The sequence below is a fragment of the Callorhinus ursinus genome, unplaced genomic scaffold (assembly GCF_003265705.2).
Source record: "Callorhinus ursinus isolate GAN/ISIS: 27379988/994484 unplaced genomic scaffold, GSC_fseal_2.0 scaffold3, whole genome shotgun sequence".
Lineage (NCBI taxonomy): Eukaryota > Metazoa > Chordata > Mammalia > Carnivora > Otariidae > Callorhinus > Callorhinus ursinus.
In genome coordinates, this window is record NW_027397065.1 from 35,344,196 (window position 1) to 35,370,811 (window position 26,616).

The 26,616-nt window shown below is 49.5% G+C and overlaps 1 protein-coding gene and 1 non-coding gene across 5 annotated transcripts in view; one reads left to right on the forward strand and one right to left on the reverse strand.

Moving 5' to 3' along the window:
* Positions 1–26,277, reverse strand: part of WWC1 (WW and C2 domain containing 1) — a 149,274-nt gene extending 122,997 nt beyond the window's left edge. For all 4 annotated transcript variants that reach the window (XM_025867074.2, XM_073890163.1, XM_025867073.2 and 1 more), the window contains exon 1: positions 25,581–26,277. In XM_025867074.2, coding sequence (XP_025722859.1) covers positions 25,581–25,699 — 119 coding nt within the window. In that variant the 5' untranslated portion in view covers positions 25,700–26,277. The remainder of the gene's footprint in view (positions 1–25,580) is intronic.
* Positions 7,532–7,633, forward strand: LOC112820482 (U6 spliceosomal RNA). Its single transcript, XR_003207153.1, has one exon. It is a non-coding gene; the product is annotated as a U6 spliceosomal RNA (small nuclear RNA).
* Positions 26,278–26,616: the final 339 nt, after the last annotated feature.

Consider the following 26,616-nt stretch of genomic DNA (forward strand, 5'->3'; position numbering starts at 1 on the left):
TTCAGTGGGACACAGCCATGCCTATTTGTTTATGTATTATCTATGACTACCTTTGTGCTATAAATTTGAGTGGTTAAGACAGGTGGTATGGTCCACAAAGCCTAAAATATTTACTATCTACTTCTTTATAGAAAGAGGTTATTGACTCTTGTTTAGGGTAGCAGTTCTCGAACTTTCTGGTCTTAGGACCCCCTTCACTATGTTAAAACTTGAGAACACCGAAGAGGTTTTGTTCATGTGTGTTTTATTTATCAATATTTACTGTATTAGAAATCAAAACAGAGAAAATTTGAAAATATTTATTAATTTCTTTGAAAATAACAACAGTAATCCCACCGCATGTTAACAAATATTTTTATAATTAAATATAATTTTATATTTATAAATTTATAAATTTAATATAAATTTAAAAACATTTTAATGTATAAATTTATAATTTAGATGTTTTTATACTTAAATGTTTTTCTAAGTCCCCTCCAAAAAAATTAGTGAGAAGAATCGCATTACTCTGTATTTTTGCAAAACTCTTTAATGTACAGCTTAACAGAAAGACAGCTGAGTCTGAAGAGGTGTACTTGCATCAACCTGTTGCAAAACTACATGTCACATAGCCTCTAGAAACTCCACTGTCCTCTCGTGATAAACACAACATAAAAACGGCAAATAACTTCTTAGTATTACTATGAAGTTCTGACTTTGCAGACCCCTGAGAGAATCTCTGGGACCTCCAGGGACCACACTTTGAGAATGGCTGTCTAGAAAAGTCCTAGGCTGACATTAAACAGAAAACACATGAGGTCTAATTAGCTAATTATCATCGAACAACTGATTTAAAGGAAAACAATACTGCTCTATGAGGGAATGTAAACACTGAATCTGGTCCCATTTGGGGAGTCGGGGGAATGGTTTCTTGAGGAAACTAGGTTTCAAGTTGGGCTTGGAAAAGATGGTTAACCAGGTGAAGGGCAGGAGAGGGGAAGCTCTCCCTTCCTTCAGCGAGTTTGCTCCTCTTGTCTGGCTGAGGAAATTGGGTTAGGCTTTGGGGAAGGATCGGGAATGAGGATGACTTTGCCATGACATCTTCCCCTGAGGAGACCAAGTTAGAGATGTGCTCTGGGAAGCAGAGGGAAAGCTGTAACCCCAGGGTCCTCCTGACATGCCTGGAATTTGCCTCAGGGACAAGCAAACCCTCATCTCTCTACAGATGGGGCACTATACGGAGGCCCAGATGCTGAGACACAGGGGACACAGGGGACACAGGCGTGTCCTGAGGACAGTTACCCAGGCCCTTAGGATGCAGTCCTATGGTCATACAGGTAGCAACACAAACCCTTAGCTAACTGTCTTCCTTTAAGGCATTAGGAGCCATTCCTCATCCAGATGGTTATTTGCTGTAAAAACTACTGGGTGAGGGACCACAGCAGCTCCCTTTCCACTAGGTTGCCAGACCTAGTCCCATTTCCCTACCAATTACCAGCTCTGCATACATTCACTCTCAAAACCAGATTCTGCCAGGTTTCAGGATGGATATTGGAGGCTGCCACGGTTCTTCTTCCCCCTGACATGCCCACCCTTGGGGTGTGAAAACCCACCAGATTCTAGCTACCATCTCACCTCAAATGCCCCTACTTGAAAAAGAGTTGGCAGAGAAGAAAAGTTTCCCTGGCTGATGGAAGGCAGCAGATTTGACTCTGTTCACAGAGAGTAAGGATGCAAAGCAGTTAGCCCACACACAAAGTATTCTGCAGGACATAACTGTATTAGTTCCCTGAGTCCTCCCAGTAGCCCTGTGAGATCCATTTATGTATTATCTCATTTTGCAGATGAGAAACTGAAGCACAGAGAGGTCTTGCAGCGGACCCAGGTAACAAAGTCAGTAAGGAGTGGAACCGGCATTAAACCCAGGCAGCTTTAAACCCCTTCAGCTACTTGAACATACATTTTACTGACTCTCTATATTTGAAAGGACATGAGTTGTTTATTTTTTTATTTTATTTTTGAAAGAGTTTATTTATTTGAGAGAGAGAGAGAGAGAGAGAGAGAGAGAGCGAGCACAAGCAGAGGGAAGGACAGAAGGTCAGGGAGAAGCAGTCGTCCCACCGAACAGAGAGCCCAGTGCAGATCTCGATCCCAGGACCCCGGGATCGTGACCAGAGCCGAAGGTTAACCGACTGAGCCACCCAGGCACCCCAAGGAGTTAGATTTTTTAAAAAGTACCTGTGCAGATGCTCAACACTGCTTGTCATCAGGGAAACGCAAATCCAAAGCACGAGATACCATTTTGCATGCATTCGGACGGCTACTGTACCTAAGCCCAGGAAATAACAAGTGTGAGGGTGAAGGGGTGGGGAAATGGGAAGGCCTAGCGCACTGCCACTGTGGGTGTAAAATAGCGCAGCCACATTGGAAAAGAGTGCAAGGACTCCTCAAAAAATTAAAAGTGGAATTGCTGTTATGACCCAGAAATTCCACTTCTGGGAATAAAGCCAAAAGATTTAAAGGCAAGGACGGAAACAGATATTCGTACACCCGTGTTTGGAGCAGCATTATTCACGACAATCCAACAGTGAAAGCAACCCCTGTGTCCATGAATGGATAAGTGGATAAGTGGATAAGGTTAAGCGGATAAAACAAAATGTGGTGTGTACACACAGTGGAATACTATTCAGCCTTAAAAAAGGAAGGACATTCTGCACACGAGACAATGGGGATGAACCTGGAGGGTGTTACGCTGAGTGAAACAAACCAGTCACAGGCAGACAAATACCGTGGGAGTCCATTCACATGAGGTACCCCAAGCCCTCAAACTGGGAGAAACAGCAGGTAGAACGGTGGCCACCAGGGGCTGAGGGGAGAGGTGAACGAGGAGCTGAGAGTTTAATGAGGACAGAGTTTCAGTTTTACAAGATGGAAAGAGTTCTGGAGATGGATGGTGGTGATGGTGGCACAACAATGTGAATGTGCTGAACACCACGGACTGGATGCTTAATATGGTTGACATGGTCAATTTTATGTATATTTTACCCAATCAAAAATACATTTTTTTGAAGATTTTATTTACTTATTTGAGAGAGAGAAAGGGAGGAAGAGGGAGAGAGAGAGAAAGAGGGGGAGGGGCAGAGGGAGAAGCAGACTCCCCGCTGAGCAGGGAGACAGATGTGGGACTTGATCCCGGGGCTCCAGGATCATGACCTGAGCCGAAGGTGGACGCTTAACCAACTGAGCCACCCAGGCGCCCCCAAAATAATAAATAACGTTTTAAAAAGTAAACTAATGTTTTAAAAAGTAAACTAAAAAGTAACACACCTCAGAACGTTTATTATTGTAATTACAGTAGGAATTACACTGAATAATTTTTTAAGTGGGGGGGGTGGCGACAACATTTCTGAACTTCTGGAACAGAGAGGGCCCTTGCAAACAGATTAAGTGCTCCGGTCTTTCCCTGGTTTGCATGCCAAGCCAAAAGAGGTGATTAGCAGGCTTAAACTACTGGTTTCTAATCAGAAAGTTAAAAAAAAAAATCCTTTGTCAAAGAGAACAGGAACAAAGGGCCAGTAGGCCCAGGGGTTATACAATAAAAGCTGGATCATGCTGTGTAAAAAGGCCCCTCCATCTCCTCCTAACACCAGGGTCTTCATGATGTTGGAGGGCTATTGTACTGTATTGATAGCACATCATTCAGTGTGGCCTGGCCCCTCACTAAGGCAGGCAGCGCCCCTGCACGCAAGCAGGACATTTAGGAGACAAATTTCAGGAGTCATTAGCAATTGCATTTCAACTGTTCCCATACACTGGCCTCTCCTTCCCACACAATCCTGCTTCTCTCGCTTTCTCTCCAGTGAGTAAGGACACTGGGAATACTGGAGAGCAAGACTCCTTCTGAAAAGACCCCTGTGTTCACTTTTCCAAACAGCTACAGAGTCTACGAGGGCAGGGCCAAAAGGGAAATAGGAGAGGAGGTCGCGGTGGGGGGAGGCCCTGGGGTGCGCCCCCAGGAGCTGACAAGGGAGCATGGGCCCCATGGGTCATCACAACCCCACCTCCTCCACACCCCCCTAGCCACGCTGCCCACCAACTGCTGGGCAACACCTCCCGGCCCCACCGCCCTGCAGAGCAGGGTCTGTGGGCTCTGGCTGCCTGTGGACTCTAGGAAGGAGGCAGGAACTTCCTCCAGCGCCTGGATTCCAGTCCCCGCACCCTGGAGAGTGCGAGAGCTTAACTAATTCTCAAATCAGGACACATACACAAAACCCTCTGAGAAGCGGTGGAGGACTCAATGAGTGTTAGCCATGTTCCATCAACGCGAGCCAATGACCTCCAGGAGACAATGCGGCAGTGACAAGCACTGAGCCCTGGATGGAAACCCAACCCTCGTGCCAACTTGCTGTGTGACCCTGACAAATCCCCTGATCTCTCCGGGCCTCAGCTGCCTCCTGTGGAAGGTGAGGGCAAGTGAAACAGTAAATGCACGTAAAATTCCTCGGTACATGGCGGCTGTCACAACCTCGAGGAAGTTTCCCCAGCACCCAGCGAGATTTTTGAACTTTATTATTTTTGAATCTAAAATCCTGACCAAATGAGAGCACAGCGCTGCCTTCCTCCTAGAGGCAAATCAAGTGTAATTTGGGGAGATGAGAAAGAAAGGGAGTAGATTCAGAAATAATATCCTTATGAAAAAAGCACAAAGGGGACTCAGTAATGACCTACAATCTTATAATACCTGACTCCCCCGTGACATTGCAGCCATCGCCTGAAGGATTCTGACACAGCCCACATTAACTAGAACTGGACGCTCCCCTTTTATCAACTCAAGAAGCATTTGCTGAGCGCCGGCTGTGCACGGAGCCCTCAGAGGCTCTGCCCTGCCCCTACAACTCAGTCTCTCCTTTCTCTTCAAAGAACCAAGGAAGGTTCTGACCCTACTCTGGATTGAGAGCACACTGCCCTTACCCTGACCTCATGCATCAAGAGGTCAGGCTGTCTCCAGTGCTGAGGTCCCCTGCAGCCACAGCAGTCTGGGCTAACCCCAGGGTCCCCTCGGGTACCCCCACCTCCCCGCCCACCACATGCACACAGATAAGCAAGCTCAGAGGAGGGACCCTGGACTTGTAAAGCAGGTTTCATGGTGCTCCAGTGAAGAATAAGGAACTGTAGCTTGTTTCTCAGAGACAGGTGACGGGCAGCATTCCGAGACCAGAGGCAGCTGGCTCTCTCCTCACCGACATGATTAAGACAGACTGTGTGATGCCCGTTGGGCCAACAGTTACCGGTTTGGCAAACAGCAATACGGAGCCTTGCGCAGAAAATCACGGTAGCCAATACTGGGAAACTCCGGGGGAAAGGACTCGTGGGAGTTCCACGGTCCAATAGCTCTATTCTTTAGTGCCTCCTGACAAGGGGGAGGCTTGCGCATTCTAGCAGCCCTGGGTGTGGGGTCGGGCGGAGCTGGTAAACTGTCCTTGAGTCTTTTCTTCCACATCAGGGGGTCTTCCTGAGCAGCACACAGAGAGCTGGGCTTCCTCTGGAGTCGCCTCAGCCCCACACAGGTGGGCTGTGCCCCCAGCCACTCAGAGCCCTGGGCTCTCTCTGGGTCCAACGCTTGCCCTCTGGCTCCAAAACCTGACCTAGGGCTTCACACTGACCCAGAGAGGAGTCAGGAGGTATCTATTCATCACCCTTTATTCTGCAAATTTCCCGTTGCCTCCCAGCTGCCTTCGGGGGTATCCCCTCGTTTGCTAGTACCGATCATGTAAAAGACGTGGTGCTGGGCCCAGGAAACTGACAGGACACTACACCATTCGGTGGAGAACACAGACATGAAAAGGATGATGGCTCTGTGGTGGATGCATATGAGAAAGGGGCACAGCAGGGGCCCTTCCCCCGAGCTGGGACAAGGCAGGCTCCCACAAGAGGAGGCCTTGAAGCTGGGGGTAGCAGCGCATGGAGGGGGTACCGGCAGGCAGGGCGCACACTCGGTTCCTGCAAAGCAAGGAGAGCCTCTCCTGGGGCAGGGAGGAGAGGGTTTCAAGTTTAAGGCATATTAGAATCGTCTGGGTAGCATATCTAAAATGCAGATTCCAATAAATAAAAATAAAAATAAAATAAAATAAAAATGCAGAATTCTGGAAGTCCCACTGAGATTGTAATTCAGTGTTTTTCAGGTGGGGGCCCAGGAATCTGTTTTATGAGCTCCTCCTTGGGGGAGTCTAAGGCAGGACATCTATGGACCACACTCTGAGAAACCCTCCTTTGAAGGAATGGAAAAAAAAAAAAAGCCATTTGTGGCTTTGATGGAATATTGGTTTATTTTCCTGGAATGTTCCCAAAGGGACTTTGGACAGCTCACTAGTGATTCGTTCTTCAGTCATTCTACACAGACAGACATACCAACATCAAACAAACTGGAAACGAACCCCAGGAGAGTGTCAGGAGCCCCATTCACATGGATGGCTGTCACTGTGTTCCACGGGATGACAGTGGGCATTATCATCTCAGGAATGTGTCGGGGCAAGGTCCACACTAACGCCAAAAGGCTGTCCGCAGGTGAACCAGGGCCCAGCAAGGGTGATGGGAAAGCCTTCTGGAATCTGGCCACACCTCCTTGCCAACCTTATGCCAGGAAAGGCAAGGCAGTCTACGATGTCTTACAGACTTTCTCTACAGCCCGTGGCTGGCTCCCCGCCCCTCCTGTCCTGGGTCCTCTCACCGGGAGCCTGGTCTCTGCTACCCCAGTGCCACCCCACTCAGGCTCCTCCTGGCTTGGACCCAGGGTCGCATGTGGGGACTCTGCCTCCACCAGCCTAAGCCTTGCCATAGGCATTGTTTCTGCTGGTAGCCCCATGGCAATATTCTTCCCTACTCAGAGCTAGTTCCAAGGAGTCCGCCATTTATTTTGCTGGCTCAAGCCCCTGCCTGGGAAGCTTATGGGGATAACCTCACACCTCCTTGTCTTGCTCTTGCCACTGTTCTCTGAGGGCTGGAACCCTGCCTTTGTGATCTCTGCCAAGTGCCTGCTGGACCACCTCCTCATTATATGTTAGAGCCACAGGCACTAGCCTCCCAAGAATTCCCACCTTCCAACCGCCCCATGTCCCCAAGGGCCATGTTCTGCCACCCTGGGGACTTCCCACACAGCCCGCATCTGCTCTGGCCCAGCTGCTGAATACGCTACAGTCTTAAGACCTGCCTTTTCTCAGCAGGTGTGATCCCCTTTGAACCGACCTTCACACCCCATCCAGCTTCACTCCCTTATTGCACGTGGAGCTCTGGGAACAGGCTAAGAAACTCTTTTCCCCGGACAGTGTCTATGACTGGTTGTAATAATCTGTTTATTGATATCATAAATACGTGGTGTGCCCAACATCATAGCTTAGTAAGAGGCAGTCAGCCACAGAACAAAAACAAAAAATTAAAACAAACAGAAAAACCAGGGCTACGCAGTAATAAGTCCCATTGAATGGTCTAGCCAGTGCTACTCAAACATCAACATGCTTATGGACCACTGGGATCTTGTTAAAATGCAGCTTCTGCCGCTCGCTTCGGCAGCACACACACTAAAATTGGAACAATACGGAGATTAGCATGGCCCCTGTGCAAGGAGGACCCACACATTCATGAAGCATTCCATATTAAAAACAAACAAAAAACACCAAAAGTGGTTTCTAATTCAGTGGGCCTGGGGTGGAATCTGAGATTCTGCATTTTTAACAAGCTCCCAGGCAATGCTGATGTGCTGGTCCACAGCCCACGCTTCCAGCAGCAGGAGGGTAGGGATCACACTAATGAGTGGGAGTTTGCCACACGGGGGTGAGGCCAGGAGCAGGGCCCGGAATTGAACATGTGCTCAGATACAGGAACCGCCAAGTCCTACTCATTGCCCCAGAATCAGAACAATTGACTTAGAAGTTCTGAGAAAGAATGACCTAGGGATGGCCAACTGCCTACAGACTCTCCTGGGCATGGCAGCTGCTATGGTTGGTACCATATGATCCCTGACTCTTGTCATAGTTTCTGGTACCAGGTGGGTCCAATTCAAGGTCAGCTCTGTGATTTTTCCAAATCAGCACTGAATTTTCGGACACTGAGTTAACTGTGGTTGCTGGGCTGAAGTGTTATGAGACAGGCTGGGGCCATGCAGGGGATAAGGGTCACCTAAGGCTGTGGTAATGTCTTAACTGTTAACATTTTTGAGTACTGAGTCTGGGCCTTGCAGTCTGCTAAGTGCCTTACATGGAAGGATCCATGCTGCAATTCTCCCAATAACCCTTCAAAGTGGGGAGCCATTTAAGAGTAGGAGCTCTGGAACCAGACAGCCTGAGACTGAATCCCAGCTTTGCCACTTTCTAGCTGTGTGACCTTAGGCAAATTACTTAGCCCCTCCATGCCTCAACTTCCCCCTCTGTAGATGGGGAGGGTTACAGCACCTCCCTCAGATGGTTGGGTGAATAAAATATAAGACACTCAGTGCGGCACTTAGCGCTCAATAAAATCTTGGCTATTCTTTTAGCCTTATTTGTATGAAGCAAGGAAACTGAGGCTCAACAAGATTAAGCAGCTTGCCCAAGTTTACACAGCAAGTTAGAGGCAGAACTGATCGGAAACAAAGTTCGCGAATTTATGAACAAATTCTAGATCTGTTGTTGGTAGGTTTCGGGAGGTAGCAGAAAACTCTGGTGGCCTCCAGCTGCAGTCCCACCTGCCCAGCAGTGAGGGCTCCCATTCCCTTCCTTAGATTCCTATGAAATCTAAGCTCACAGCAGCAGCTTCTTCCCAGAGCCATCTGGTACGGGCTTTTTCTGCTTTTGACTAGGAGAGACTTGACTTAAGGTAGATCGCTTCCAGGCAGGAGCAGGGAGGGAGACGGTGGATGAGGGAAGACCTTGTGAAGCAGGTGGCATCGCCTGTGGCCTGTGAGGGAGGTGGGGCGTCCACGGATACAGGCGGGGCTGGGAACCGGGCCCACACGGGGAGAATGGCAAAAAGGGCAGGGCCTGTCTGGGTACTGCCACTAACCCAGGTGGACCATAAGCAGAGGACCAATCAAGGGAGCTCAGGAACTGCAGCTGACAATGATTGGCACCTACGTGCTACTGGGCACTCTGCAAAGTATTTTAGATAGTTAAGCTTACTAAAATTGGATGAAGTGTGGTTATGTAAGAGGATGTTTTGTTTCTTATACACACATATATAGACAAACACTGAAGTATTTAGTGGCAAAGAGACATGATGTCCAACTTAAGAGTAATAACCAACTTACTTTTTTTTTTTAAGTAGGATCCATGCCCAGCATGGAGCCCAATGAGGGGCTTGAACTCACGACCCTGAGGTCAAGACCTGAGCTGAGATCAACAGACTGAGCCACCCAGGGGCCCCTATAACCAACTTACTCTTAAATGGTTTATATATGTAATGGTTTCATATGATTACATATGTTTGTATAGTATGCACACATATATAGACTCACATACTCACACATAGGGAAAATGAGAGACTATAAGGTAAATGCATAACATGCAAAAACTGGTAAGTCCAGGTAAAGCATATACGGAAGTTTCTTTTATTTTTGCAATTTTCCTGTAAGCTTAAAATTATATCAAAATTTAAAAGCTACCAAAAGATGCATGGGAAAGATACAAAAAAATATCTTTAAAAATAGTATGAGGTCAATACTACTATTTCCCCATCTTATTAATGAGGAAAGTGGGGCAAAGCATGAGAGACACAGGAAGTGAGGCAGGACCAGCTTTGAGAAGCTCTGATGGTCAGGCTCAGACGGCTGTCCCTCAGCAACCTGGGGGAGGGTGGCTAAAGAGGGTGGGGAGAGGGGTGGTCAGCACTGGATTGTGCAAGACTGATCTGAAAGAAGGCCACAGGTTGGCTAGAAGGGAGGGGCCTCTAGTTTGGTCTCTGCTTTCTAACAAGCCTCAGTAGGAATAAACAGAAAAGGAAGCAGGTGTTGGAGCCTATAAAAGAAAGGGTGGCAGAACTTGGCAGCCAGATGGGGAGGAGGGAAGAATCCAGAGGGTGGAAGCAGGGGCGGCCTGCGCGTAGTGGGAGAACTGGGTACATGGGTACCGGGCCGGGGGGAGGGATACCTACATTTTGTTGCATACCTTTTGGACCCTTAGAATTTGAACCATGCACGTTTTAGTCATTATGGGGGCACCTTCTCATGGGAATGGCAGAAAAGGCAAAGCTGTTTGAGACCAGGACCGGATTCAGGTTTAAGTCTGTAGTAGAGTACAGGGTTTGTCTGCACCCAGAAATGATGTCCAGCAGGAAACTGGAAATGGGCACTTGACGTTTTGCTAGACGAGAGGCAGCAGGAAGCGTGGGGCATAGGACATTACTAGGGAAGAGCAACAGGAGCTAAGACCACAAAATGCCCTCCCTTTCCTGGAGAAGAGTGATCGCCAATGGAGGAGGAGGGTCAACACCACCATTAGATGCCTGTGCACTGCTGGAGGGAATGTAAGTTGGTGCGGGCACTAGGAACAACAGTATGGGGGGTGCCTGGGGGCTCAGTCAGTTAAGCATCTGCCTTTGGCTCAGGTCATGATCTCAGGGTCCTGGGATCCAGTGGCATCGGGCTCCCTGCTCAGTGGGGAATCTGCTTCGCCCTCTGCCGCTCCCCCTACTGGTGCGCGCGCACGCATGCACACTCTCTCTCTCTCTCTCTCAAATAAATAAATAAATAAAATCTTAAAAAAAAAAACACAGTATGTGGGTTCCTCAAAAAATTAAAAATAGAACTACCATATGACCTAGCAATCCCACTTCTGGGTATTTACTTGAAGGAAATGAAAACACTAATTCAAAAATATATCTGCACCCCATGCTCACTGCAGCATCATTTACAACAGCCAAGATATGGAAACAGCCTAAGTGGCCACTGATGAATGAATGAATGGGTAAAGAAAATGCGGTGTATATATACAATGGAATACTACTACCATTAAGAAGAACGAAATCTTGTGTTAACATGGATGCACCTTGAGGGCATTATGCTAAGCGAAATAAGATAGAGAAAGACAAATACTATATGATCTCATATGTGGAATCCAAAAATAAAACAAAACAAAACAAGCTCACAGATACGGAGCACAGACTGGTGGTTGCCAGAGGCAGGAGGTGTGGTGGGCAAAATGAGTGAAGGGGGTCAAAAAGTACAAACTTCCAGTTATAAAATAAATAAGTCCTGGGGATGTAATCTACAGCATGGTGACCATAGTTAACAATACTGCAACTGCCCACTTGAAGACTGCTAACAGCACATATTAAAAGTTTTCATCACAAGAAAAAAAAACTCTATGTATTGAGGGATATTAACTGGACTTACTGTGACGATCGTTTTGTAATATATACAAATACTGAATCATGTTGTACACTGAAAACTAAATTTACATGTCAATTATATCTCCACAAAATAAATAAAAATTAAAGAAAGACACCAGGAAAGGAGGAGGGTCAGCCGGGTTGTTAGATGCTACAGGGAGGTCGAGGAAGAGCTCATCATGGGGCTCCTGTGACTTTTCTGGAACCGTGATCAGAGGATGAGGCGGGAGGAGGAGGGGGTGAGTGCTGGAGCATGAGTGGGGGCCAGCGGCTACGGAAGTCCTCCGTGTTCTTCAGAGGGAGGGGCATGGGCTGTGAGCACACAGACTGAACATTTATTCTTGGAGAGGGAATGCCTGAGCACATTGGAGAAAAATCCACAGATGCCTGACAAAAGGAAGAGATTTCTTTGATATGAGGCCCAAAAAGCAGGCCAGGCTGTAGCAGAGGCCAAAGGGATTCTAGTCCTGGTTGGGTTCAGGGGTTCTCAACCTTAAGATGGCATCAAAATCACGTGAGGGTTTTTTTCACACACATGGAGTCTGGGTTCCATATAATCCATGGGTTCTGATTAGGTTGACTGGGGCTGGGCCTGGAAATCTGCATTTGAGCCACTCAGGAAGTTCCGATGCATGCTGTCAACAGATGATGCCAGACTCAGGGGAAACCTGGCTCCCTGGCCAAAGTTAAGAAGAAACCCTGTTGGCTGCCACCAGAGTGAGGACCACAATCTACTCACTGGAATTAAGACCTGTATGAAGAGGGAGACAGGGGATCATTAAAGATGTATCTTTTTTTAAAGTTAAAAGCAAACCCAGTTTTTCTAATTATAGAACTTTACAACTTTATGGCTTGACCTCTGGTATCATTCACAAGGACTTATTTTCTGATACAGCATCCTCTTCATTTTCCTGATCTATAATTATTTTATGTTTTTATTATTGTCTGTAAGCTCCACGAGGGGTGACGTTAGCCTTTATTCACTGCTGAACCCCCTTCCTAGCACAGCTCCCACCAGGAACCAAATACACAAAGGTAGTGGCACCCTTTTCAGTTCTACCCAATGTGCAATAGAAGTGGAAAGTAATTCATGCCCAGTTAGAGCCATTTCGGGTCTGAGATGACCCAAATGACTTCTAGTGAACCCAAAACAAACATCCTACAGGATGTTCTGCTGGGCAAGCAAGAATGCTGCAGACCAAGCCCATATGCTGGGCAGATACCAAGAGTCCAAGAGGAACTTGATTCTTGCTAAGTCTTTTGTGTCAGAGTAATAATAAGAGATGGAGCTCTCTTGAACACAGTAAGGAGGGTGAAGCAAAGATGCTGATCACCACCATGGACCAAGGACCAAGGGATTTGGTCAAGGGCATTCATCCCTGGGGGGTGGATTTTGAAAAACCTATTCTACTCAAAAAAACAGCTCACTCACCCTGCTTCCTGAAGAGGGACATCTGCTAAAACAGGAGTAGAGCAAACACAAAAGTCTGGCCTCTCCAAACAGATCCTGAGCAACTGGAAGAAGCTGCCACTGCAGCAGTCAGCACAGTGAAAGAGGCTCTGGTCTGAATTACCAGGAATAAGTCAGCGTTGCTCCCCCTGTCTTGCCTGACCTACACGATGGTGAAGAACATGCATTTTGGGGGTGGGCAGACTGAATTTGAATCCCAATTCTGCCACTTATAAGCTTACAATCGTGGGCGGGTTTTCAAACCCCTATGCATCACTTTCCCCATCAGCAGAATGGAGACGGTATCATTCTTACCTCATTGGGCTGCTATGAGAATTAAATTGGATAATGCATTCAAAGCCCACAGCCCAGATCTTGGCACAGTCTAAGGTCTTAATAAGTGTTAGCTATTATGAGTTCTTACCCACAGGCTATGATCTATATGGTGACAATGTCTGCATGCCCCACTCCCTTGGAGTCTCAAGGACACAGATGTGTGCATGAAATCCAGACGGGGTTCTGCTGAGGTCAGACAGAAGATGTGCGGGAGGCCCAACCCCTGGGCCTGCAACTCCACAGCAGCTTACACCAATCTGTCCAAAACCATTACTGCTGCAATGGGAATTTAAAAATTTTCACATTAAAGTAAAGACGAGCCTAAATCTCTCTGATCCTTAACACACCAGGAAAGAAATCACAAGACAGGTACAGCAAGGTGACTGACATCCCCCAAAGGTCTACTTCTCCCCTCCCGCAACTACTTTTTAAAGTATTTCCTAAATCATCTCAATTCTTCTATATAGAACTGTAGAAATCTTTAGTTTTAAAAATTTCTAGGGGGTACTTCCATATAATCTCCCTGAAACCCTGTTTATAAGACCATATTTACCTACAGTCGCGGTTCTCCAATCTGGGCTCTACCCTGGAAATCCCGTGCCCAGGCCATACCCCGGTCCGATTAAACCAGAGGGTCTGGGAGTGGGCCAGACATGGGTATTGTCTGCACTCCCCTCCTGTGAGACTCATGTGCAAATGAACTTGAGAATCACTGACTGTTCCTTTTGTCCCCCAGCTCCAAACACAACCTCCTATCCTCTGTTGTGGAAAGGAGATCAAAGGTTATTATTCCCCCATGGCAGGGCAGTGGAGACCAGGGATCAGAGAAGGCAAGTGACTTGTTGCCCTGAAGAAGGGCCAGAAACAGAATCTAAAACTCCCAACTGGAGACATTCATTTCCTGACTCAGGGCACTCCTACTGCCTGCCAGCCACTGGTCTACCTAATAACCACGAACGCAGAACACGCGGGTGGTCATGCTGTTCTACTACAGTGTAAGGTGCCACGGGGCCCAGGCAAGGCACAAGGGGAAGGCCTTTCTAACCTTCGTTTGTGAGATGAACCTCAATGTAAAAAAGATGTCAAGCAATGGTGGGGTCTGGTGAAGGAAGTGTGAAGGTCCAGCTTGCACACTAAAAGTCTGCGGATGATACTAAAATGGTCATAAGCCAATGAAGACCATTTCAACTGGCTGCCCCTACCTGTGCTCAGAAGGTTCTTTAAATCTGGTCAGTTTCTGCCTGCAATCACTAACAAAATACCTTTGGTCATTCTGGCTGCAAACATTTGGCCGGTGGTTTTGAGACTTGAGGGGCAGTAGAGTCAAGTTTTGGATTTAGTAGGCGGGATGTGAGAATCTGCGTTTCTTTTTTTTCCTCTTTTTAGGATTTTCTTTCTTTATTCGAGAGAAAGAGAGAGAGAGAGAGAGAGAGAGAGAGAGAGAGAGAGAGAGAGATATTGAGCACAAGCAGGGGGAGGTGCACAGGAGAGGGAGAAGCAGGCTCAGCAGGGAGCTGGATGTGGGGCTTAATCCCAGGACTCCGGGATCATGACCTGAACTGAAGGCAGCCGCTTAACCAACTGAGTCACCCAGGCACCCCGAGAATCTGTGTTTCTAACGAGCTCCCAGAAGAAGCTGATGTGCTAGTCTGGGACCACATTTGGAGAACTTGGGCTGGGTGACCAGTAAGGAAGCTGGAGAAATACCCATGGTCTCCACTGTAGCTGGTAAATGTTTGTTTTATGTCAGCGATGGAAATAAAGCACTCAGGCTGGTTTAGAAACTCCTTGAACTGTTAAGATACCTTTCAGTAGTCTTGTCTAGCAAAAGTCATTGTTTACTGGAAAGATGTTTATCTCCGAAGTATGATCAGTTTTCCCAGAAAAACAGGAAGAAAGTGGTTTATGTCCAAGAAATCTGGTACTCAAAATACATGAATTGAGCAGTAATTATATAATGACTGATAAAGCTATAAAATGTACTGAGGAGGGGTGCCTGGGTGGCTCAGGTTATTAAGCATCTGCCTTTGGCTCAGGTCGTGATCTCAGAGTCATAAGATCAAGCCCCGCATCTGGCTCCCTGCTCAGCGGGGAGCCTGCTTTCTCCCTCACCCTTTGCCCCTCCTCTCTGCTTGTGCTCTCTCTCTCTCAAATAAATTTTATCTTATTTTTTAAAAAGATTTTATTTATTCATTTGAGAGAGACAGAGAGAGCGAGAGAGCACAAGAAGGGCGAGCTGCAGAGGAGAGGGAGAAACAGCCTCCCTGCTAAGCTGGGAGCCCGACGTGGGGCTCGATCCCAGGACCTGGAGATTATGGTCTGAGCCGTAAAGGCAGATGCTTAACCACCTGAGCAACCCAGGCGCCCAAATAAATAAAATTTAAAAATAATAATAGAATGTACTGAGAAGGCCTTAACGGGCTGCATTTAGAACTATCTGGAGAGTGGAACTTGCATATGATGAGACACCTCTAATTCGGTTTTGGCTAACCCTATGAGGTATCTTCTAACATTCTCATTTTGCTAGTGAAGACTCTGAGGCTCAGGAGGGTTTAAGTAACTTAACCAAGCTCACAGAACTAGCGAGTGACAAGGTTGAGATATAAAATCCAAATTGTGGTCAAGGGGACCAGCAATGGACAATGTCTCCCTCAAGGGTTTGTGAGGATTCAGCGAGAAGAGGGACTTGCCTCTTCCACACACCTCTCCTGCACTCCCTAGGGCTGAAGTCGGACTAGGGGCAGGGGGCCCTGAAAGTTCCCAGTGGTGAAGGAGCCCAGCGACCCTTTCTTGGCAGAACAGTTCAGCATGGATGTCCTGGCTCAGTGCCATTGAGAAACAGAGACAACTGTTTCCTCTGATCCTCTCCTGAGTATGGATATACAGATCCTATACATTCTTTTTTTTTTTTTTAAGATTTTATTTATTTATTTGACAGAGAAAGAGAGAGAACAAGCACAAGTAGGCAGAGCGGCAGGCAGAGAGAAAGGGAGAAGCAGGCTCCCTGCTGAGCAGAGAGCCCCCACTCAGGGCTCCATCCCAGGACCCTGGGATCATGACCTGAGCCAAAGGCAGACGCTTCACTGACTGAGCCACCCAGGCGCCCCTAGATTCTCTACACATTCTAATGTAAAGAGAAGTCCTTCTGGCTTCCAGAATCCCCTCAGACTTCCTGCTTCCCTGTGCTTTATTTCACAACGGAGGAGAAAACCCTACCAGATTTTGCCACCACTGGGCTTCCGGTATGCTCATGGCAATCATAGCCATGCAGGGAAACAGTGCCTGCTCCCGAAACCACTTCCTCTCGCTCTCTTGGCCTTAAGACGGAGGGCCAGGTTATCTCACCTGCTCTCTTGGGTTTCCCCGTCTGTGAAACAGGAGTAATATGGTACTCTCCCAGCCTACTGTGAGGACTCAGTGAATCGACTGCCAATGGCAGGCAAAGACCAGCAGCAACACCTGGGGACCGGTTGGACATGCAAATTTCCAGGCCCCACAACAGCCCTACTGAGGCAAACTGGGGTGCGGGGGAGGTTGGAGTTGGTTAGTGCGATTTAACAAGCCCTCCAGGTGGTTCTGACGCTTCTGCAAGTTTGACAACCTGTGCTCTAAAATATAAGATCCACAAGGCCAGGATTTCTGTTGGTCCACTGAGTCCCCAGTGCTGGAATGATGCTTGGCACATTACAGACACCCTAACCATTCACAGGCACTCAATAAATATTTTTGAATGATTAAATGAGTCCAGATGAAACAGAGGAGGAAGGAAAACCAAGGTCCAGATAGCCTGGCATTTCTAACTGTATTTGCACAACTTGATGACTCTCTCACTAATTTGTAGTAAATATTACGAATTGCAGACTGACTGTTGCATCTCACCCTTGCATTCCCAGCTCCTAGCGCAGTGCCCAGCTCATCCTGACAGGCTCTTGGCAACACCCTGTTGAAGGCACAAATGTCTCCCAGTTCCAAATCTAAGTTCACCCCACAACTGCCAACAGGTGCAGCAGATGGGCCTGTCCCTCCATCTTCCTAAGATGGGTAAAAGAATTCCAGAGAACACCAAGCCTCCAGTTGTAATGCAACTTATCTGTTTAACTGTTTGCTCTTCTCCCTCGCCCAAGGGTACACCCTGCTGCCGCAGGGACTTTGCTCTGATCCTCAGCACTGGCACCGGAGCCTGAAGCCCAGTAGGCACTCAATAAATACCTGCTGAATGAATGGCCAACCCCTGGCTGGGTGGGACGTGATAAATACCAATGCCCCTCTACACCACTGGCGTGCGAAAATCAGCAAGAGGGTGGGGGGGGGGGGGAGGACTTCTGGAGAGAAGAGACATGGTATCAAGCAGTTACAGATGAATTCCAGATACCTCCAGTTTCTGCAGCAGCCTTTTCAGTTCTGCCACGACAACTGCTATTCCTTACCCCCGCTTCACACACAAGCCCCGGTGCCAGCTCGCTGGCAAGTCACTTCACTCCAGAAATTCCAAAGAAGGGCTTGTCTCCGATAAGACCGGGGTGGGGGGAAAAGAATTTATTGACTTATTTATCTAATGAGTGCTGCCGAGGTGGTTTGCAAGCTCTGATGTCAACGTGGCTCAGATGAGCCCTGGTTTACCAGAAGACACTGGAGTTGGCAAGGGAGGAAAGATCGTTCGAGTTCCTCTACGGATGCCCAGGAGGGCAAACGCGCCTCACCAGGAAGAGCTGCCATTAGAAAGTCTGACGTGCACTTGGCACTGGGCTAAGACTTGCCCTGTCTGGTGTCATCTCATCCTGGGGGGTAGGCACGTCCTACTCTGAGGAGAAGAAACTTATTCGAGGTCCCCTACTACGTGTAATGACAGAGCCAGAACTTGATTTGGTGCCCTGTGAAGATCTTTGCGAAGACCTTATCCACGGCAGGGAATGGTGCGGTACTGTGGGACCGATGTTTGGCTGGGAGCACACAATCATTTTTCTCCACAGTGAATAATACACTGATAGGTGTGTTTCTGTTGATTCCTCTGTAGTCAAAAAGTTCCCCTTCCCTCTGCTTCCCTCTCTCTGCCCTTCCTCTCTCCGAATTTACTGAGAGTGCAGCAGTGCAAAGAGTAAGGCTTTGAAATCAGATGGACCCTGATTCGGATTCCAACTCTGCCTCTTTCTACCGGTGCGACCTGGAGCTTGTCACTTGCCCATTCTTATCAGCCTCAGTTTCCCCATTTGCAAAATGCCAGAAAACTACAATGAGCAACAGTGCTTGGCATATGACAGGTACGGATAGAAATGATAAAATGTAACTATTACTATCTTCCTTACCACCAATGTTAAAACCAGTTATTGTTTGCCTTGTTAGCAGTACAAAGACAAGCCATGCAGCTTGGAAGAAATTCCTGGAATACAAAGTGAAATGCTCACAGAGCCCTAACTACCTAAGAAAAGCCACAACAGATGCAAGATCAGAAGGCTGTCCCAAGGTCACCTCATCCTAGCAGCCACCTGATGCCTGTATCTTGATACTTTACCCTTTCAAGCCAGGTACCAGTCAGTGGATTGGAAGGGCGGCCCCACCGACCAACCAAACGAGCAACTGCCACTGGGTGAGGAGAAAGCCGGCGTGGGGACAGCGGGGCTGCCATGGAACCGGGGGGGACGGCGGGGCTGCCATGGAACCGGGGGGACAGACGGCAGGGCTGCCATGGAACCGGGGGTGCGACAGCGGGGCTGCCACGGAACCGGGGGGTGGGGATGGTGGGGCTGCCACGGAGCTGGGCCCAGCAACAGCAGGCAGCCGGCTGGGGAAAGTCAGCAGCTGCCGCTGGCCTGGGATCCTGGCTGCCAACGAGTGATGAATGGAACAGGGGAAGAAAACAGGCAACAAAGGTGTCCCTAATCTTGATGCAGCTTCAACTTTTTTTTTTTTTTTTTTTTTTTCTGGCTGACCATTGAGGGAGAACTTAAGCCTGGGTCCTTTTTCTTTGGCAGACATTTGAAACTGAAAGATCCCATTTCTTCCCAATGGTGAGATGTCATGGGTAGAAGCACTGAGGAGGCAATTGTGGGGGGCTAAGGGGGGGTGGAGAATGTGACCCACCGCACTTGTCCATTTTTAGCCCCACCCCCGCCCCGTCCAGCATCTTTAGAAAATGTTCTGTGTTCTCCCAACACAGCAACAGTGAACGCCTGTCCCCGCCTCAATCTTCCCCCATTCTTTTGGCAAGAAGTTTTCTGCTCAGGAGCTGGAGGCTTAATGGCCTGCTGGTGAAGGTTGAATAACAAAACACCACTGTATCCAGTTTCTGAGTTTTCTCTTCTTTTATCTCACTCTGAAACAGGGATTCAAGGCAGCCGAGAAGCTTGTCAGCAGCAAGCAGAGCCTCTCACTGTTCTGCCTGAGGGTTTGCAGCCGGCTGGCCCTGTCCATGCTGCAAGACGCAGGGCGTGTGAAGTTTTCACACACACTCAGCCCAGACACGGCCATCGGCCCTGTCCAAGTGGAAACCCCAGGAGATGTCACCCCAGCCATTTCCCCAAGAGAAGCAGATTTCTCTGATCCAGGGCCCCTGACTGAGCTGGCGGCTGCAGGTCCTCATTGCCTGGAGGGAGGGAGACATGGCCCGAGACAGCTCCTGACAGCAGGGACAGCCGACTGCCCCTCACTTGGCAACCCCTGCAAATGCCACCAAAACCTGACCAAGGCTTCTTCCAATCCAGGAAGCTCTGCAGCAACACGCCGGCCACCTTCCAACTCCCACTTATTTGAGCCTTGTCTCTCCTCATGTGCACCTGAGCTTGGTGTTCCAACGCTCCCGGTAACTAAGGCAACCTGATTCCCTTCTCTTCAAAAGAGCAGTGTTTCATAGCTACCTGGGATCCCGGGGGATTGGAGAATCAGGTCAGTTTGGCTAGGCAAAAAGCCGGGGAGGTGATGACAGAGTAACTGCCTTGGCTACTAATTCCCTGGCCACTGGGAACATTTACCCAAGCGACTTGGAAATGACTCTGAGCTCTCGACACACACTGTATCCTTTAGAATTTCTTTGCCTCTGTTTCTGTTCTCGCTTTCCCAGAGCTCTGGTTAGCTGGCTGTGTCCAGAAGGTGGGGTTTTTGCCCAACAGCCTCCTAATCCACGCTGAGGATCTCACAGGCCCCTCTGATCAGGCTTCCTCGGCAACATTATCTCTCTGAGATGCACAGCAGGTTTGCTTCAGCTCAGGAATAAATGGCAACTTTCAAGGCCACCTTACTGACAGGGCACTCTGGAACAGCTACAGTTAACTTGAGTGTGGACTCAAGAGTGCCATTACCTGGACTCCGATTCGGGGTGCATCACCTACTGGTGACCTTGAGCAACTTACTTTACCTTTCTAAGTCTCAGTTTCCTCATCTGAACACAAAGATAATAAAACTTACCTCATGGGGTTGGCAAAAGGATGAAATGAATCCTAATAGAAAAGGCTCAGCCCAATGAGGAGCATAGAGTAAGTTGAATTCCTAGGACACAACTCACAAATGGTTGGGACAGATGAAAGAAAACTGCTGGTCTACACAGTCAGAAAGGATTATGGAAAATAACTCAGCCACAAGCACAAAATATTCCCAAATTATTACAATGGGTGAGGAGAGACTGGGTCTGATTTGTAGGGAAAAGTTTGCATTAAAGAAAGAGGGAAGGAGATCTTTCCTAGTGATTCAAGGTGTGACTTTGGGCAGGTAAATAAGTCACTTGTCTCTGAGTTTTAGTTTCATCATAGAAATGAGAGGGATGGGTTACACGACCGGGAAAGTCCATCCCAGCTACAAACTGCTACAGAGCCAGGCAGAGACTCAGTCTCCATTTGATTTAAGTGTTCCATAGGCACATTCTAGTAAAAGCAAAAAGAACTGGCATTCCCAAGTGCCTCCTGGGTACCAGGCTCTGTGCTAACTGCTCTACCTGTCTCAGCTTATTTAATGTCCATAGCTGCTCTTGACAACTATGTGTACCTCCCTATTGTAGAAAAGACAAAAGCCAAGGCTTGCAACTTGCCAAGGTCACTCAGGTGGCAAGGCTCACCCTCTTTCCACTGTCCACACTTGCTCTCCGGCTAACCGTGGCCCGGCCACACCAGCATGGCTACCAGTGAGGGAAACCCTGCTTGTCCCCACTCCATTCCCCAGGGCCAAATCCCCTAGGCAACGGGGCCCAGGCGGGGTAGCAGTGCAGGGCAGCAGTCAGACATGTGGGTTCTGGCGTCACTGCGCCCAGCATCTGCATCTCGCCTCCACAAAAGTTGGCTTTCATCAAACTCAGCCCCCCTGAGCCTCAGGTTCCTCACAGATCATTGTACCTATTTCTCAGGGTTGTCCGAGGGATTAAAGGACATCACCCATATAAAGCTCTCAGCAGACTGCCTGACTACAGTAAATGCTCACTCATTACTTCCTACCTCGCTGAACAGGAGGGCATATAGGCAGTGATAAGCAGTTTCTAAATTAATCTATGGCAGGAGTATGGACCTGGGGTCCAAGAGCCCCCCGAAATTATGTGCCAAAAACTGTATTTGCACTTTTCTTCAGGAAGCATCTTTAACCTTGGTCAGATTCTCAGAAGGATCTGTGGCCAGAAGGAGGTTCAGATCTTTTGACTGTAGACGCAACTTCCTACAACATAAATTATTTCTGAAATAACAGGACTAGCAAATGTTCCTCAAATCAAGAGAGAAGCTGCTGAGTCCTCTCAACATGGCCTCTTAGCCATGTGGGCATCCAGGACTTATCACATAGCCCCAGAAACTGTGCCCACAGAGCTCCCGGGTGGTTCCTGGAAGAAGGTCTGAACATACACCATCGAATGAACAGGAATTAGGCTTCAGGAACCTTCTCTGGCAGGGCCAGTTCAAACAATCCGTTCTTCCTTGGAGAACAATCAGCGTATTTGTTTTCGCATACCACTAAGTTAAATACACAAGGAATGCTGGCCCTTTGCTGGAAGCTCCCAGAAGCACCCAGAGTTATTCTGCTCCAAGGGGAGGCCAGAGCACCTGATTCTCCAGGCCAGCCTTGCCTCAGGAGGAGCCTATGGTGCCGTTGGAGCCTTTGGCCCAGTAGGCAGGGCCCACGCTGCCCACCGGACCCTCTTGGGTTGTTGGGACAACCGTCCTCAGGAATTTCGGCCTCCCAGTCTTGCCCTGGGTGAGAAGAGGAGAGAGTTGGCAAGGCTGGCTGCCTAGCTGCTCTTCCAGCCCGCTGGTGAAAGGGGAAGCGGAAAACCGGATTCCCTACCCCCAGCAGCCTCCAGGCCGGACAGCGCACAAAACAGCTCGGCCCCAGAGGGAGGAATGTGCCAAGACATTCTTCAGGGTTGGTAACCCGAGACGCTATTTTGTTCTTCGTGGCTAAGAAATTACTTTTCTGACTGAAGGACCGTTTGACTTACTTCTTTTCAATTCAAGGGAATGGGTGGGCATCTCCTTGATTCAGGTAAGGAAAAAGCCAAGACAAATGTAAACACACACACACACACACACACACACACACACACACACACTTAAGGAGAAGAATTTTTTTTTACGTGATCCTTTGTTTAAGAGCATTAATTAGTTGCAGAGATGTGACTACCTTGGTAGAATTTATCTCCCCCACCCCACCACCCCAAAAATTTCTGGCTCTTTTTCGCTTTTTTTTTTTTTTTTTCCTCTTCCTTGTTACAATCCCTCTTCCCCTTCTGCCATGGGGTCAGGAGGGGTAAGGTGAAGCCAAGGAGTCTGAAACCACATCTGAGACCTGGCAGGGTCCTGCGAACATCTCATCAACTGTCTTCTCACACCAATGGAGCACTTACTTGTACCTCAGAGAGGTCAAGCAATTTACCCAAGGCCACACAGGTAAGATTATAAGACAGAAATCCTGAACGGGGTGTGCAGGAGAGAAATTCCAGGGCTCTTTCCCCAAATTTTCAGTTAGCCCACCATAACAGTGACCCCAGGGTTGTGCTAGGAACACCTCAGGGCCCTAAACTCCGGGGCCCCCCACCAACCCAGTGTGGGTGGGATGACCAGGAGGTACGAAGTTGCATTAAAACCAATGACTTGCAAGGTGAAGAAAGTGAGTGGCTCAGTTTAATGCCACTGTTTTTAATTCCTCTCCAATGCTTGCCAATCTGCCTAAAAATAAAGGCTGGGCATACCTGTTGCTGGGATATGGGCAAGCTACAGTACAAAGCTAAAATATAATGGTGCTGGGTTGTTTTTTTTTTTCCCCCCTCTACTGTTTCTAGACAGGATTCTATTTATGACAACAGATATTACTAGTTTCCCATATGTGAAAGTGGTTCAAAAATTTTCAAACTGAGTTGATTTAAAGTCAAGTATTAAGTAAGCAACAGTACATGTCCATTGAGCACAAAACCATGGTGGTGGTTCACATGATACTGAAATCTGAAAAATAACGCTCTAGCCAAGTCAGTTTTCCACTTGCCCTCGTCCAGGGGTAAAAAATTACTGTTGTTTGAGAGGCTTTCTCAGAGCCCCAGAGAAGTCCCTGGATCCGTGACCTCGGGTGAGTTAGCAGCGCTGGGTGTGGGGCTGTCCCAGTCCTACAACACCCAACTGCTGACAGCACAGCGGCCTCAGTAAGCTGCAGGGACCAAACCCAGGCAGGAAACAGAAGACTGAACTCGCGTCTGTTCTAGAAGAGAACAGGGGGCTGCCCCGTTCACCAACGCGGTAACAGCGTCCCCGGTGCAGATGACCCTGCGTGGGGCGGGGAAGGAAAGTGAGTCGGGACAGATTCGGAGGTCAGAACTTCAGAGCTAGTAAAGAACCTGGCCTATGGTGAGTGGTGGAAAGATCAAGATATTCAAGCAAATCACATCTCTGGGCCTCAAATTTTCTCTTAGGTTTGAAAGTAAGAGCTGAGCTCTGATCATCTATGTCCCTTCCAACTTCTAAGGTTCTTCTATTACTCCTTCCCTTCCAAGCAAACCATTAATCTGGCAAACGGGGAACCCGACGTTCAGAGGTTAAAGCAGCTTGCTCATGGGATGCTTTCTCTAGCATTAAAAATTTCTCTTCCAAGGCCACCTGGCTGGCTCAGTCAGTACAGCATGCGAATCTGGATATCGGGGTGGTGAGTTCAAGCCCCACATTAGGCGTAGAGATTTTTTTTTTTTTTACTTTCTCTTCCAGATTACATTAATGAGACATCCAGCATGGAAGAATGATGAGAATAAAGCAAGCACCCAGTAAATGTTAAATGAATGAATTTAAAGTGCTCACAGAAACTACTGGGAATCTCAAGTTTTCTTTCGGCCTCTTTTTTTAAACCCTCACCTTGCTACACACCCCATCTTGGACTTCTGGGACCTCCATCCTAACCCTACAAGATGAAGGGTCCAAAAAATTCACCACAGGCACCTGATACCCAACGTCGCACTGACCAGGTGAAAAGTCCACATTCCTAAGATACTATGACCACAGATCAAGACAACAAGGACAACAAAGAAATCTCAGAGGGTGGTCCTCTTCCCCTCCAGCCCACCCCAGGATATACATGGGGATGGTGTGTGTAAAGAAATGCCAAGCAATCAAAACCGGGAAAAAGTCTGAAGCTAAGAGCCACACCAGTCATCTCAGACTCCACCTGCCTCAGCAAAAAAAAAAAAAAAAAAAAAAAAAAAAAATCCCGTGCTACAGTCGGCTTGGTGCCCACCAAGGTCAGGACGCGCTGGTGCAGGGCTGAGGAGCTCTGGCCCCCAGAGGAAGAAAGGGAGGAGAACGAGGTGATGGGCTGGGCTTTGCGGGAGGCCTCTCACCTCCATCTATATCCTAACAGCTTCCAAGTTGCTGTAAGATTCCTGGAGAACCAGTCTTCCCCATCAGCCCCCCCGCCGCCCCCTTCCTTTCCTTCCCACTCCCGGCATCCAGGCCCCCTGGCTGCTCCTATGCTCTTCTCAGAGCCTCCCAGGCACCTGTCAAAAACCTCACTCCGGGCTGCCTTCCCCTCCGCCTAGTGTCCTTCCTCCAGCAGTTTCCACTGAATCCTGGGTCCCTACTACCCCCTCCAAACCAGATGCTTCCCCATCTCCCCCGCGCCCACACACACATGCTGGGGAAAGCCTCCCCGGGAAACCCCAGAATCACATTGAAAGGTTGCTTCCCCAGCCCCCGCCCGACCTCTTCCTAAAGGGGGCGGGGGGGGGCGGGGCTAGAGCTTAAGGTCAAAACTCTGGGCAGGTGCCGGCTGGGGCCTAAGTCCTCCATCGGGGATGGCGGTGGGACTGCCTGGGCCAACCCACTGGCCGTCCTCTCCTCACAGCAGCCCACCCGGGCAGGAGCAGCGCTCCAGACGGCGGGGGATTTGTAGGGGGGGGGCGCAGCAAACTGAAGAAAGCTCAAGAGGCTCGCAGAGTTCCCTTGCACCCCCGCCCCAGTCCCGGCTGGTGGCCCCTAGGGCAGGAGGGAACGGGAGGTGTGGGGGCTCCCCGGGGTCCTACCTGTCCCGCGGGTCGATCCAGCTGGTGGTGCGGCTTGTGTGATCTATGTAATAGACCTTGCCGTCGAAGTCGCGCGCCTCCTCCCAGCCCTCCGGCAGGGGCAGCTCTGGCCGGGGCATCTTCCCGAGCGCGGCCCGCGCTCCCCCATGCAGCTCCCGGCCGCCGCGGGGGCCCCCGGCTCAGCGGCTCCGGCCGGCCGTATCCAGCCCGGGCGGCCGCCGAGGCACCATGATGGCGGGGGGGTGGGGAGTGGCGCCCGCGGACTGGGGGCCCTAGTGGGGGCCGGCCGGGGTGGCGCCGCGGTCCATGCGGCCCTGCGGCTCCGGCTTGGCGCCGCCCGCTGCTCCCGCCGCCGGCCTCTCACGCTGCCATGTGCGCCCGCAGAGGCGCGGTGCGGGCCCGGGTACGCGCCCGGCCGGCGGGGCAGAGCGAGCCGAGCGCAGCTGCCGCCTGCCCTCCTCCGCCGCGCGGCGCGCTGCGCCCTCCACGCCGCCGCCTGCAACCGCCGCCTGCAACCGCCGCCTCCCCCTCTTCCTCCCCCTGGCCGGGCGCCGTCGCCCCTCTCCGCTGCGGCGTTCTGCGCTCGCTCGCTTTGCGACTTCTGCCTCCGCCAGGTGCGGCTCGGGCGGTGCAGGTAACCGCGCTGCCCCGGAAACGGGAGGCGGAGCGCGGGGCGCCTGGGTTCCCGGGTCCCCTCCCCGCGCCCAGGGCTGCGAGGGCGGGTCCTAGGACCCGAGACGCGCCCCCTCGTGGGACAGTCCGAACCGCCGGCCGCCCCTACACCGCCCCTGCGAGGGGAAAGGGAGACCGCCCCTTACCTGGGTCCGGGACACGGACTGGAGCCCTCGGTGGCTGGAGCAAGAGCCGCTACGCCCCTGCTTTCTAACGCTCCTGACTCTGCACCTCGCGTCTAAGGTTCTTGGTACAGGTGGCTCCAAATCTTAAAACTCCCCGCTTCTCTTTTGTGTAGAATCAGGAGTCAGGCAAGAAGTGGTTAAATGGAAACATTCTTGCAATTCAGGGAACATAAGTTTTT